The following is a 14,810-nucleotide window of genomic DNA, read 5'->3' as shown; positions in this document are numbered from 1 at the left end:
AGAGAGTACAGAGGAACAGCCAAATTTACAAAATGCTTTTTACTTAATTAAAAATAATTTTAAAGCCAAGGTCGTCGTCAAGTATTTTGAAGAGGGTTCAGTAATTTATTTAAAAAATTCAAACGCGTCCCAAGGTAAAACCATTTTCAGCAGCTTTCGCGTGCATGCAAGTGCGATATTCCTCAGCCGCCTCACAACTGCAAAAATTTTGAATGTTTGCTTAAAAGTTAAACGGATTTTTTATATCACTACTTACTGATCTTCATTTACGTCGATATCCGCACAAGCATCCACAATTTCCACGCCCAAGTTCTGTTGCTCCTCATCATCGCTTTTTATAATTTTCAAAATTTCTATGGCCCTTTCCTTGTCGAGTTTGCCATCGTCATTCATCTTAAATGGAAAAGGAAAATTATTAATGAACTTTGATCTTCGTTCCTTGTGAACTCAACCGACCAAGCCGAATTTTTTCATGGCGCATGCGTGTAAGCATTTTGCCTCCGGTGTACCAGCTGGCTCATGATTGATCATAGTTTCAACGTCCTCTGCAATCATTGGTTATTTATAATGCCTATATCTTTTAAACGCGACATATGTAAATATTTGTTTACCGTCTGTGGCGCCAACTTCTTCCTTGCATTCTTCAGCTACGGCTTTGAACTTCTCCAAATCGCACTAGTTTGGAAAAAAGAAAGGAGATATACAGCATTTATTGGGTTAGTCTTACTTTAATACATACATGTGGAATATAGTAATTCTTTATAAAAAAATAGAAAAACTCTTCCGCAGAAAATCATAGAATCGAAAATTTCAATGGCTTACTTCATGGTCTTGCCCATTTAGCAAATTCTTCCACCCAATTTCACTATCAATACAAATATTTTATGCTTCTCCTCTTATTACGCCATGAATAAGAGGTGAAGCATAAAATATTTGTTTTGATAGTCAAATTGGGCGGAAGGATTTGCGTTTATGTTATCATACAAATGGTAATTTTGGCAAGCCCGTTTGATGTCCTTTTTCGCCTATGAGGATGGATTCCCCCGGATTAAGTGCGAGTGAAGTAAATTACAGAGCTTCTTTAGATTTGTCCTAAAACATGAACTGAAGGATATCTTTTGGAGAGATGCAAGAAACTCCTTATGAGATCCTGAGTTATAGATTTATTGCATTACGTGTTGGTAATAATATTTACAGATTTCATTTCAATTATTTGAACAAAATTTACAGATATTTTTTATCTGGCTATTCATCGATGATTTCACTTCACCATACCGCACGTTATAACTCCTAGACATTTTTGAATGTACCGAACGGCTGAATGTGCATTGCACCATATTACTGTGCTGCAGCGTGCCGCAATTTCTAAACAATGGTTCTTGAGTGCTCCAAAGAACCGTTATGGTATTAAACACTGAACATGTTTAGGTTAGGTTAAGAAGGCGTGTACGAATGTATGTTCGATATTTTCACCTCCGCTATCTCCCCCAAGCTATTGAAAAAGCGTGATCCCAAATGCTTCAGACGCCTTGTCTGGAGATGTAGTTCAGGTTTATTGTGGGTACCTGCCGTAGTATACGGTCTAAACTCCACAGAGCCCGTTAAGCTCATGGATTAATTCATGCCTTAATCATTGCCCTGAAATGCAAGCACTTCAGCACCAAAGGCAGTGTGGGACCGACACACTTACCACCTTGGTAAAGCCGAAACCTACCTAAATCTCTGCCGTTCTTTGGGTCCCGGCACCCGGTTGCAATGCAACTCCACATTGAACCCATGCGAGTTCTACCCGCATTTAGGTATTAAACCACAGCCCTCGCGATACTCCCCGAAGGGCCATACCTCACTAAGCAGACTGGAGTAGTGCACGCCTGCCAGACTTGCTTGACCAGCTCGAGTCACGCAACCTACTAAACATACCAGAATACACATGCTTGACCGCACAACTAGTAAGATTTGCTTTCTTCTTTTACACTTTTCCACGGTTCGCCACAAAATTTACACCGTGTTTAACAACATTTCCGACATTGTCAACGTTCCTTCACGTTTTCCAACATGCATTGTCTGGAGAGCTGGGGATTGGCAAGAGGTGGTGATTCAATTCCTCTTCATCCTCATCCTGACAACTTCTGCAGAGTGAGCTTGTTGATATAAGCCATTTTAGCATTGGTGCTACTTACTGCTGATTTGTTTAGTGTCAGTAGTTCTACAGTACGAGTCTTATTAAGTCTCGAACACAAGGATCTTGAGACCTCGCACTCGTCCCGATTGATCCAAAGGTCATTGGTTACGGCTGCGGTGTAATCTTCAATCCCCCTTAGCAGAAAAGAAATCGGTGGCACCAGGGAGTTATCCGCTTCTCTAATTTGCATTTTCAAGCCGTGTCTAGCCATCTCATCGGCTATTTAGTTCTTTTCTATATTGCTATGTCCAGGAACCCAGCAGAGAGAGGTTTCTAGGTGACTCAGTGAAGCCAGCGTTGCACGAAATTTCCGAATTGCTTTCGAGTTTACCACACTGGAGCATAATATTTTCAATGCCGTCGTGACGTTCCCTGACAGAGACTTACTATCGCGTAAGAGACAAGCCGCCTTCTCTATGGCAAATATCTCTGCCTGAAAGACACTGTAGTTATCAGGCAGGCGATATGTTATGACCCCTTTCAGACATGTCCAGTCTTGGTTTCAAGTCTGCTCGCTCGTAAGCGAAGGAGGTGAGACGAATGTACTTTTCCCCTCTCTTCTCACCTCCTTCGCCTAGGAACCGAGCAGACTTGAAAGCAAGACTTGACGTGTTCAAGCAGGCCTTTAATCGGTCTAGTTGCACAAATTGCTAAAAAAAGATATGTATGTCATATGTCATGGCAATGAGTATAAGTTCCATTGGGTAATCTTAAACTTTATTTTTTCCTCTTTCTTTACTGTGTTTACCGTTTTCATGCACTGTCCTTCCACTGAGCCAAAAATTTACAATGAAAAACCGATACATAAGCAACATAAGCATCTAGCTCATTTAAAACACTGAATCCTTGATGCTTATCACTTCCTCATACCTCAACGTAAGATGTGAACACCGCACATACAACCAAACAAATGAAATAGGATTTCATATTTTTTACGAATTTAAACAATTTTTTTAAATTTTGTAACTACGAGGACTCTGTCTTATGTCCAACTGTTCGGATATTGACTTTTCAAGCAACTTGCTGTACATTTATATACTGGAATCATGTGACAATTTTAAACAATTGTTAAAAACTTAAGTTAAAAAAAATAAAATAAAAGTTGCGTGCAAACTAAAATTAATAAAAATATATATGTTTATTTACACATGCTCCTATGTATGTACATTAGACCGTACCAGAAAAAAAAATCGAAGCACACCCGAGTCTAAAGTATTTTTGCAAGGTAATTTCGTTTTTTTTTCCGAAAGCATGATACATCGCCATTCTTGCCTCGAGGATGCAATTTTTTTTGTTCTCAAGTTTATTTACCTCAAGTGCCACGCTCTGCTACTTACCTACCAGATCTGCGTTCCTACCACCCTAATGTCAGTAAATTAAATCTCTGCAAAAATCAGTCAATTTTTGCTTATTCCAGTAGAACTATTAAAAAAAAATTATTGCCGAAGGTTTGTGTTACTGAAAAACGTAAAAAGACTCCTCAAAACCCCTTTTCTTAATTGTCTTGGAAAAATACTTTCGACTAAGGGATGTACGGCGATTTTGTTTGCTTGTATGGTGCTTCGGTCTAATGTATATATGAACATATGTACGTATGTATATGCATTCATTCATAGATAAATGTATGAACAATTAAAGTGACATTTACTTTGTCAATTGATTGCTCTAATCATTAGAACGTAATGATTCTAAAGTAGCTAATGACTAAAGATTTTCACATAATACTTAATTGATTTGCTTCAAAGACAATCGAAAATTATTTTCTGCGAATTTTCAGAACAAATGATGTAACTTTAGTAAAACAAAAAGATTTTGAGTTTTTTAGCTATTTAGCTATTTAGCTAGACAATGTGCGATTTCCACATCAAAAAAGATAAGTTGTTTTACAAAACGCATTAATACGAAGCATCCGTCTCTATTATTTCTAAATCACAGTTATCCAATTAGAGCTGATGCTTTATACTAAAAAATTGTTTGTATCAGAGCACGGGGTCCTGGAACTGATGATAAAGTCCTAACCCTGATAGCCCAAGATACCCATAGTATCCTCAATGAAAGCTAACAATAAACAAATTTCTAATTGTAAGGCATTCGACTATGGACCAATTGTATTGTATTAGTCTTTGTCCGGCCAATGCCGGTCAGTCACAACAGATATCTTCCGCCACCTCCTCGTCTATAGACAGCCTAAACCGATGTGTATGAGATATCCGACGATTAGCACCGGTTAGCTATTCAATCTCATGTCAGTTAAAAGCTGTACTTACCTTCTACCCACTCAGTACCCATAATTCGCGAAGGCAAACAAATGAGTCTACAAAATAGTTTCGATTTCATACAATCAGATGAAATCGTGAACGACCGTAAGCAGAAAGTTATCGCACGGCGCAAGATCTGGCGAATAAGGTATATGGTTCGACACTGGGATGTTGTACTGGCCTAGAAACCTTCGATAGAAAACCCATGATTTTTCTTTCCAAAATTCGGTTCCTTTTACAAGCTTTAATTATGTTTCACCTCTGTGTAATTAAATCTAGCAATCAAATTTTAACTAATGAGCTAGAGACTTGAAACTTCAAACTTAGCTCGGAACCCGAGGACTATGCATTACGAAAGATGAATTAATCCGCTAGGTGGCACAGGGGTCGAGCTATTTGAAATTCCCGTATTTATCGTTCCAGAGGGTGGGTTCATATTTGGAAAGCATATTACTTACATGTTAACAAATAACTCCACAAAAAATTTGGCCGATAGGTGGCACAGGAGACCAAGTATTTTATAAATCTGTTTTTTATGGTCCGATTTCGTTCATATTTGAAACATATATTAACTAAAAATTTAGCCGCTGGGTGGCACTAGGGTCGATTTTTCTTCTTTTTACTCACCACTAATAAAAGCTTGGCGGCCGCTGTGATGTAGTGGTAAGCAGTGCGCGCATCCACTCTGCAGGTCTGGGTTCAAGCCCTGGTCAAAGCAACATCGCAAAAAAAAAACAGTTTCTTGCCATGAAAAACCGTTTCTCATCAAAATACAATCGCCGTTCGGAGTTGGTGTAAAACTGTAGGTCCCTCCCCTTTGTATGACACAACATCAAGGCGCACGCCACAAATCGGAGGAGAAGCTCGCCCAAACACTAACATATGTGTAAGCGCCAATTTATTATTACTATTATTAATTATTAATAAAAGCTTGTCTTAAAAAAAATCTATTTAACTTTTTTCTTAGTCTTTCACGGAGTAATGTTGATTAATAGTTTGATCCCAGTAAATAGCGATTAAATTTTACAACAATTCGGTTATATCCGCATTTTTCTGTTTGCATCGATTCAAATTTACCATTGATCAGAATGCATACTTATTTTTACAAAATTTAGCATTTCACTTAATTACGAGCTACACCAAAATAAATCTCAAGTGAGTAATAATATTTCGGCCTGATAAATACATGCCCGAAGATTGGAATTTCAGTTTACCTTGTCCAATCCACAAGAAGGGAGATCCGCCATATATCGAATAAACCTTCTAAATAGTGTTTATAAGGTCCTTAAGCGATACTGCGTGAAAGACTGAGGCCCTTCACAAACCAACTGATTGGACCTTATCAGGCCTGGTAAAGACATTATTGATTATTAAATTTGGGATTCCTACAAAACGAATACGACTATGTAGAGTGACGTTGAGCACAAACTTTAGCTCCGCTGAGACTTAGAGACATCAGCGCAGCATTTGCCAGCTAAGAAAAAGAAGCTAAAGCGGTGAACGAGCGAAGAATAAATCTTGCCAGCAGGTGCTACTTTGGGCACGGCAGGCAATTAAAAATAGAGCCCTCTCCCGGCGAACAAAAACTACGCCCTACAAATCTCTCATCCAACCCGTCCTTTAATAAGACGCAGAAACATGGACGATAGTGCTATCGAGAGAACTATTGTACGCAAGATTTAATGGTCCTTTTTGCATGGGGGACGGGTACCGAAAGAGATGAAATGAAGAACTTTATGGGCTTTTTAATGATTTGGACAGAAATTGCTCCAGTGAAAAGATCTTTCGGCTCGACAGCCACGGATGGTCAAGGAAAGCAAAGACACTCACAAAAAGGTGGAAAAACTGGCGCGAATTTGCAAAGCATAAATTGGCCAAGTTTTTCGTCCCGGCCCAAACCGACAAACGCTTGCAATGCCAAATAAGGAGAAGAATTTATTTATTAATCGGTAACCAAGTTTTCTAATTCTAAAGCATTCATGTTTTTTCTAAAATTGCTCCGTTTCGATTGCTTATAAAAAACCAAATACATAACAAAAATAGTTACAATTCCATTTTCTAATTCACTTGAGTTATGAACACATATATATATATATATATATATATGTATATTAGAGTGGTCCTTAAATGTAGGAAGCAAATTTTTACATCAGATTTCTTAAACCTCAACCCCTCAAACCCCCGCCGATGCTACTAGTCGTAGATATAACATATAACTTTGGCACCGATTGAAGTCGGTAAAGGCGTGTCGCACAGGAGTCAAAGTTCAGATTACCCTATGAAGACGTCTTAACCGACTCCAATCGGGACCAAAACTTTTATTTGATATCTTCGACTTTAGTGGTAGCGATTATGGGTATTAAATGAAAAAAATATTTTTAATTGTTTGAGTCCTCATGGAGCATCTGGCTTTGGACCCAAAATTTATATGTGATATTATTGATAATTGATTTAAATTTGTTGAGTCTCTATAGAGGATTCTGAACTTTGGCCCCTGTGCGACACGCCTTAACCGACTCCAATCGGGACCAAAATTTGTATGTGATATCTGTGACCGTGATATTACTTATTGACGGGGCGAGACTGAAAAAATGGCTCATTTCATTTTTAGGGACCACCCTAATGTATATGTATGTCAGTTGAAATCAATATGTATTTGAGTTTGCAATTTTCACTTTTTCAATTCTGCCATTAACCCTTGATTTTGTTGCAAACCTCTCCCAACTTCGACTTATATCCTCATACTTCGGGACTGAAAACATCAGTGCTGTAACTCCATGTGTGTTTTTGCGCAAACAGCAACAATTTCTTGGCTTTCTTCTTTAATTTTTTACTAAAATCAAAAAACTTCATAAGTTCTCACTCAAAAAGGGTTAGTATGAAAGTCAAATCGAAGCAAAATTGTTGACAAAGAATTGTCTTATACTATTGCAACATTTTCCAGGCGGAAGTATTCGCTATGAGGAGGGCGGCGGAGGTACTGAACATGCAAATGTAGCAAATAAGCAGGTGAATTACTATGTGGACAGTCAAGCTGCGATAAATACGCTACTATCGCACAGCACTTCCTCTGGAAGTTTGGCGGAGTACAGTGCAGCTCTGAATTTACATCTGTATTTTGTTCCGGTGCACAAGCTTGTAATGACGGCGCTTTGTCGGAAACCATTCTCACTGTGGAGGTGCCGATTTCCCTCCCAACGATTAAACGGGAACTCGACCTGTCCATGATCCGGAATGCGCAGAAGGCGTGGAACAAAACGCAAGGATGCAAGGTGTCCAGGATTATGTGCGTATAACATGAAGCGCACGAAGTCCCTCCTTTCCCTCAACGGGACATTGTCTGCTGGCATCGCATGCCTTTAAACTGGCTCTGACCAATGGTAATATCTGTAGAAGGTGCAGAACGAAAAAGGAGCCAGTAGAGCATCATATCTTCTGCGAGCGCCCCGCCCTTAGCAGACTGCGGGTTAGCCTGCTTGGGGCAGGTTTTCTACCTAATCTAGAAGCCGCCGCCAAGGTGCGGTATAACAAGGTGTTCCAGTTTGCCAAGAGAACTGCGGTGTTCTACAGCATTGCTACTGATAGCTGTGCAGAGGGGTCGTAGTTTATCTGGTAACACTATGGACCTAAATGGTCTCTGCGAAACCACGCAGTGTCTGGCCAGCTTACCTAACCTAACCCAAATTGTCAACTAAGAGTTCTGAAATAGAATGCCATTACATATGGCACACTTTATATTATTTCACTATGCACCTAATGTTTTTTTTTTATTGTGTATCAATCAAAATACTAAAGTACTTGAAGTCAATCTCCAGATCTTATTCTTACATCTCTTTCAAGGCGAATTCATACAAAGTGGTAGCGGTAGTACAAAAAAAACTTACATCTATTTTGTTTTTGCTTTCGGTACACAAATGTCAAATTTCGGCTATTCTTTGCTCAAGGAAGAAGAGCGAAAGAAAGTTTCAACACTCTCATTTTCTTACTCACTCATAAGAAATTTTTACACATGTAACAACAAAACAAAACCAACAAAAAATATCCAGTAAATTGTCAGTAACCAAAATTGGGAGAGTAAGCCAATTTTTACTCCCAATGAGAGAAATATGCAAGAAAGTACGAAAACGCGAAACCAGCAAGAAATTGCAAGTTTTATGAACAGCTGATTAATTTGTTATTTTCCGACGCAATTTTCTAATAAAAATAGTATTTCCCATCTTAATATATATTTAAATAGGTTTATTTTGTCAATTGCAACACTAAAAGCACCAAAAACAATTATTTTGGTAATGTGAATTGCATTAGGCATCATCTGTTTTTCTTACTAGCAAATAGTTACTAGTAAAAATTTATTCAGTAAAAATCCAGTGAAACTTGCAAGATCAGCTTTCAGTTTTGCTCTCTCAATTCTCTCTTTTGCTGGTTTCTTGCAATTTTTTGCGTATGAAAACGCCATCCAGAAAAAACCAGTAAAATTAGTACTGGATTTTACTGGATAATGCGTACGCGAACTGGGCTATAAATTCGCCTTGATCTCTTTTGTAAGTAGAGAATTTGATTGAAAAAATTTATGCAATTCTCATATTCAAAAATGCTCTTTCATTTATTTGTTACTTAGTTTACTGCTTGTCGTTTTTAAAACATGAGGTTGAGGGTAAATACTAGTAAACAGAAGTAATTTCGTATCACAACTGTAAATCACTCGTCAGTGGGTCATCAACAATTTTCCATACTTAGAATGGTAATTTAAAACCCTTTTCTTGCGATTTTTCAATGAGGCAGGTACGCAGGGCTTCACTGGTTTCGCAGCTAGAATTATAATAAATAAAAGGGCATATATGTACATATGCATGTATATAATTCTAAGGATATTCATTAAAAGGACCATATGCCACATACTTGTTGCCACCGGCTGGTGTATCCTTGCAGGCATCCAAAATCTCAGTGCCCAGCTTTTCATAGGCGGCATCGCCACCGGAGATACTCTTTAGAAAATCTACACCCACATCCTTAACCAGTTTATTATCAGCATCCAACTATTGAAATTAGAACAAAATATATGCATATAGTATGTGATTACTTCTTTTCTGCTGATATTAGTAGTCTTGCGTATTTTCGCACTGTATCAAAGGGATAATAAACTTACAAAACCAAAATTTTTCAAAACACAAGCGTTAAGGCATTTGGCTTTGTCATTTCCGGCTGGTTCATGTTTGAACATTGCTTCAACATCCGCTGTGAATTTATGAAAACCAAAAAAAAAACATATTTTTCATAGTTGGTTTACTGCATTTTTTAATGCACAGCTTACCATCAGTGGCACCAACTTCCTCTTTACAGTCACCAGCTATTTTCTGAGCCTTTTTTACGACTTCTTCCAGCTAAAAGCAATCAATTGAAATTTATTCATGAATTTAACGATCAAAAATTTTACAAATTTTTAAACTAAATGGTTGATGGGTCTAGCTTATTCTATTATTATTACGGCAGTTGGCTTTGTGGAAACCTTTTTTGTGGCTTCCTCAAAGTATCTTTTAGAAAAATCATTCACACACTAGGTATGAACATCAAAAGTTTTAAAACACAAGTTCTGTGCTAAATTTTGTCGTATTCTAACTTTTTATGACTCCTTAATTGTCTGTTTAATTCTCACTTCAATCAAAAGACTTAAGGCACAAACTCGTCATTTAAATTTATTTTATTTCTCCCTACGTACTTGAGCGTATGAAGTGGCCAAGCCACAGATGAACAGGAACACCACGAAATACTTCATTTTTGCGATTCGAAATTTAAAGTTTTTAACAACGCGCTGATCTAACCACTCGATTTGCCGATCACAACTCGCTTTTTGAATTTTTCTCACAACGCTGCGGTACTTTTATATCAGTTAAAGATCTCGTGTCGCTTGCCGGCCGCCTTGTGATAGCAATTTAACACTCTCAACAATTGATCATTGAATTATGATGAGGAGAAAATCACCATCAATTAAGAGAAAAATACTTCTTAAAAAAAACAAAACAGATAGTTATATGTAGGTAAATTTACATAGGTACGTAAAATTACATGTATTGCCCTGCATACAAAAGGCTAATAAAAAGCAATTAATTTTTTCATTTCAGTTTATTTGTTGTTCTTTATTACTTCTTTGTACTTATAGTACTATTCTGACTATACTGCAAGCAATTGCATCGATTAAAAGCACGAACAAAAGTTTCCAGCGTTGTAAATTTCACACAAGACAAATATACATGAATAGACATGTACATATGTATTTACACACAAATTTCACACGTCGAAGGTGATAGAAGTGGGACGTATTCGAACGGATATAGATTCGATTTTGCAGTGGGCGTGTACATACATACATATGTATATTTGTAATGAGATTATGTGCCTCGATTTTCGAACATATAAATAATTTATATTTTATAAAAGAGACTGAAACAGTTGGATACATACATACTAGATGTACTATATAATACATGAGGGTGGCTCACAAACATATACAGGAATATTTATTTTATTTTCTTCCAAGCTAGTTGAGGCCATGAGAGCAGAAGTGACCTAATACCAAAAATGGTATACATTTTAAAATGCAAATCGCTTATTCCTTCATTTTAAGGCACAGACCTACGTAGCTTCCATCAACTTAAGAAATAAGCAACCTTAATTTTAAGGCGAATCACTAAGGCTCGGAATATCATGCACTAAAAAATCGAACATATGCGTTATAAACAGTAAAATATGCAGTTAAAAATATTTTCCATATATTTAATTGCCAGTACAAAAATAAAAAATAAATGTATTTTAACAAGAAAATAACGAAAACAATTCAAAATACAATACTTATTTATGTATAAAATTAGTTACAATCTTGTGTAAATTGGAACATTGACAGTTATTGTGGTTCAGATGAATGTTTGGTTGGTTTATGTTGATTATCACCCATTCAGTACGTCATACTGACTTGCCCAGTATCTTAAGCCTCGTCCTCGGACAATCGCACAGGAATTGTTCGATTGTCTCTTTTGAGCGACCAACTGTGACATAACCTATTCAAGACCAATCTAATGCTTTCGGCATGCACCCCAACGGGCCGGTACCCTGTGCATACTGCAGTAAGCTTGTAGATATCTTCTTTGCTCATTTCTAAGAGAGCTTTGGTTTTAAGTGGGTCTTAGGACACCCTTAACTGCCGGGTAACCCTGTACGATCCTGTACCCTTCCACCTGATATAGGCCAGCTCTCTCCTACAGTTCTCCACTAGTTGAGATCTAACAGAGGCTGAAGAGAGTGGATTAAATTCAATAGGTGTAGATCAAAAAAATGCAAAAATATACTTAACTTAACAGGCAGTTTTTGCAAAATATGCAAAATCATGCATTTACTGCGAAATATGCAAAAATATCCATTAACGATTGAATGCCATTTTGAAGGCATTTTAATGATTCGTAAAGATAATTTAACCATTTCCATTTGAAGATGCCCAATAAAAACATGCATTTGCATGCGATTCCGAGCCCTACTTATTACATTTGAAATTATTTTAAGAAGTTAAGTACAAAAACAAAAGAAATAGGTTAGGCCACATCAGCTCTCACGGCCTCATTTATAAGCGCCACAGACGGTGCGTCTGACTCGCGAGTCATCTGTGTTGACCAGGGTTGCCACTTACACAAAAAAAGACTACCATACACATTAAAAACTTCTACCAAATATGGAGACAATCTACCAATAATTTTTATAGTTTTTTCAATAAAAAAAATATATTCATTTAATTTGTTTAGTTATTTCAATAAAAACTTTTCATTTAAATATTTAGAAAAATTCAACAAAACTTCATAAAAATTTCGAACTTTCTACTCTGACTTTTTACCCCGTGGAATTATAGTATAACTTACAATGTGTACCTAAGAATTCCCGCTGCTAAAAAATGCGTTTTTTTACGGCTTTTTGTTTCATGTCACAAGAGCAATTTATAAAGACTGGCGTTGATTCAAAAGTTGGAATGGATTTTAATATTGCAGCTGATTTGGCGCTATTTAAACTTGACAGCATGGTTATTGTTGTCAATTCTATACATGCATTTGCTTTAAAGAGAATTGAAACTTCTTGAAAGTATTGCAGAATGGCTTAGGGGAAACCAATAACTAAAATGGGTCAAACAAATGACCCGAAATACGAGCTGAAAGCCTAAAAATTAACTAAACATCAAAAATTAACAAAAAGCTGAATGACCTGAAAACTTTTTAAATTTCTTCGATTTATATTACAGTTGCTTGGTGTGGTCGACAGCTTTATGTAACTAGTATAGTGATTTAAAATTAGGCAGAGGTCATAGAGCCGGCACTTCTACCCCATTGAAAACTTGCCATACGAAAGGCCTCAATGTTATTACAAGTTTATTTGTTATAGTTGAGTGGGCATAGTAGCATAATTTCTCCATTTTCGTTCAAGATATGACTAGACACTGCTTATATGCGACCTGGAATAGAATTTCATAAGCTATTTAGGGTCTGACTGGGGCAGAGATTTTGATACCTCCGCCTTGACACACCATATGTATACCGATGGCTTCAAAATGGAATGCGAAAATGGTGCAGGCAGGTGATTTTGCAAGTGTTTTCCAAACAGAAGTTTTGCTATAGCCGAAGGCTGTCTGTCGCGTGTAAAGACTAGTACTTCACTAGTTTACCCCATTAACAAGGCGAGAGCGTCACCACTTTCCCGGACAGCTGAGGAGCCATTTTAGTTCTGTGTACTTTGCAAGAAAGTTGACACGCTGATTAATGGGTGCTGAACTCTCTTGGATTGAGAAGTAATCAGTTCGTAGAGGATTTATGTTTAGGACACACGGCATGCAATGCGGGTCGTGAGCAGAAGGAGTGACTGCCCTCCGGTGCAATGGAAAACCAGGTGAAGAAGGACTTGACTTCACTTAGCATTCCCAATTGACGTCAGTTTTCAATGCGGAGAACTCGGTCAGAATCGCTTAGGCGTATACAGCGCCAATCAAGAAGAGAAGATGAAATTTTATACACAGAAAGCATACTAGGATTCTAGAAGAAGATACATTTCAACGAAATCCGAGGCTTGGTGATAAACATGAAAAGACCAAACTTAAAGAGAAGCGGTGAAGATGTATTAACGGATTGGATATGTTTTCCTCGAAATTTTTCAAGATAATGTAATTTGAAACGGATTCCTGTTATGCCGTTGTAATTTTGGTTGGGGAACGAACCGTTTTCGCAATGATTTGTCTTCAGTATAAGTTTTTATGTACTCGTTGGAAGACATATTTATACGCATTTTCTGAGCAGAATTTACAATGACTATTTCTGTCCCTTCTCTGGCAATCTGGTCAGCAAAGCATTTCCTGTGGTCATTTCCAGCGTCACCTGCTCGCTTTACATAACTGCAATAAACTGTCGTTTTAGTGCTGTAATTACGGGCTGACTGTCAGATTAGAACGCACTTGACTTTTTAGCCTGTGCGATCAGGTTTCATGGGGATGACATCTATTTGAAAGCGTGTTCGATCGACTCATTTCTTTTGTTGTATATAAACATATAAACACTTGCATTCCAAGCGGGCGCTACACTGATACGAGTTGATTCGATATCTCGTTTGATGCCATATAAACAAGGTAAATGCAATAGAATAATTGTGTGGCGAAGTAACCGAGCTAGATACAGGTGACTGAACTAAATGCCTTTAGATTTAATGTTCATTGGTTATATAAATACTATCGTACTTACAAAAAAGCAAGACCACCCTAATATTAGTAAACCCCAACTCTCCCCAATGGCTGAAACACAATAAAGCAGATAAGGGCAAACTATGACCAATTAAATATTTATAACCCACAACTGATTATAACTGCTGCTGTAATTAAAACTTAGTATAAAATAAACCATTAAGGGTCTTCACGAAACGGTACACACAAACGGCCATATCCTAATTTTCAATTGACGAAGCAAATAAATGCATCTATCAATTTTGTTAGTAAAAATAGATACAAAAGGTGTTCATGCTAATGTACGAACTAAAATTTCGGTAAATGCTTGAACTGCTACATACATATGTATGTACATACATATATATTTATGGACATGAAATCATAACTTTGTATAGAAACTTTTGTATGTATATTCACTTAGGTTCTCTACCTTCTACATTTGTTTTTAAATTTTAGATAAACTGGGCCTCATTGCGTTTATAAAGAATCATACTTTGGCGTCCAAGAAAGAAACGCGATGTAAATAAATTATATCATGTTCATCATATTTGCACCAAAAGTAATTTTTTTAGAATATTTGCTAAAAATTATACATAACTAACCAATGCCCGGTTGCTTCGCGGCGCCTAAT

General features: G+C 37.2%; 1 protein-coding gene across 1 annotated transcript; it reads right to left on the bottom strand.

Moving 5' to 3' along the window:
- Positions 1-10,366, bottom strand: LOC118750756. The gene is made up of 9 exons (XM_036485489.1): positions 10,157-10,366; positions 9,752-9,821; positions 9,587-9,675; positions 9,340-9,476; positions 9,189-9,249; positions 612-675; positions 457-545; positions 257-393; positions 1-197 (listed from the first exon to the last, which is right to left on the bottom strand). Exons 1-9 carry the CDS (start codon positions 10,211-10,213, stop codon positions 119-121), a joined length of 783 nt encoding a protein of 260 aa, XP_036341382.1. The 5' UTR covers positions 10,214-10,366; the 3' UTR covers positions 1-118.
- Between the last annotated feature and the right edge of the window lie 4,444 nt (positions 10,367-14,810).

The sequence above is a fragment of the Rhagoletis pomonella genome, unplaced genomic scaffold, assembly GCF_013731165.1.
Source record: "Rhagoletis pomonella isolate Grant_MI unplaced genomic scaffold, Rhpom_1.0 Rhpom_scaffold_00386, whole genome shotgun sequence".
NCBI lineage: Eukaryota > Metazoa > Arthropoda > Insecta > Diptera > Tephritidae > Rhagoletis > Rhagoletis pomonella.
The sequence above is the reverse complement of the archived record's forward strand: the minus strand, read 5'-3'. Positions and strand labels throughout refer to the sequence as shown.

Excerpts from the sequence above, each read along its gene's own strand:
- LOC118750756 (XM_036485489.1), bottom strand. The coding sequence starts at position 10,213 with ATGAAGTATTTCGTGGTGTTCCTGTTCATCTGTGGCTTGGCCACTTCA. Across the intron at positions 9,676-9,751 it reads GGAAGTTGGTGCCACTGATG|CGGATGTTGAAGCAATGTTC; the intron begins GTAAGCTGTGCA and ends ATAAATTCACAG. Across the intron at positions 676-9,188 it reads AATCGCAAGAAAAGGGTTTT|TGCGATTTGGAGAAGTTCAA; the intron begins AAATTACCATTC and ends TTTCCAAACTAG.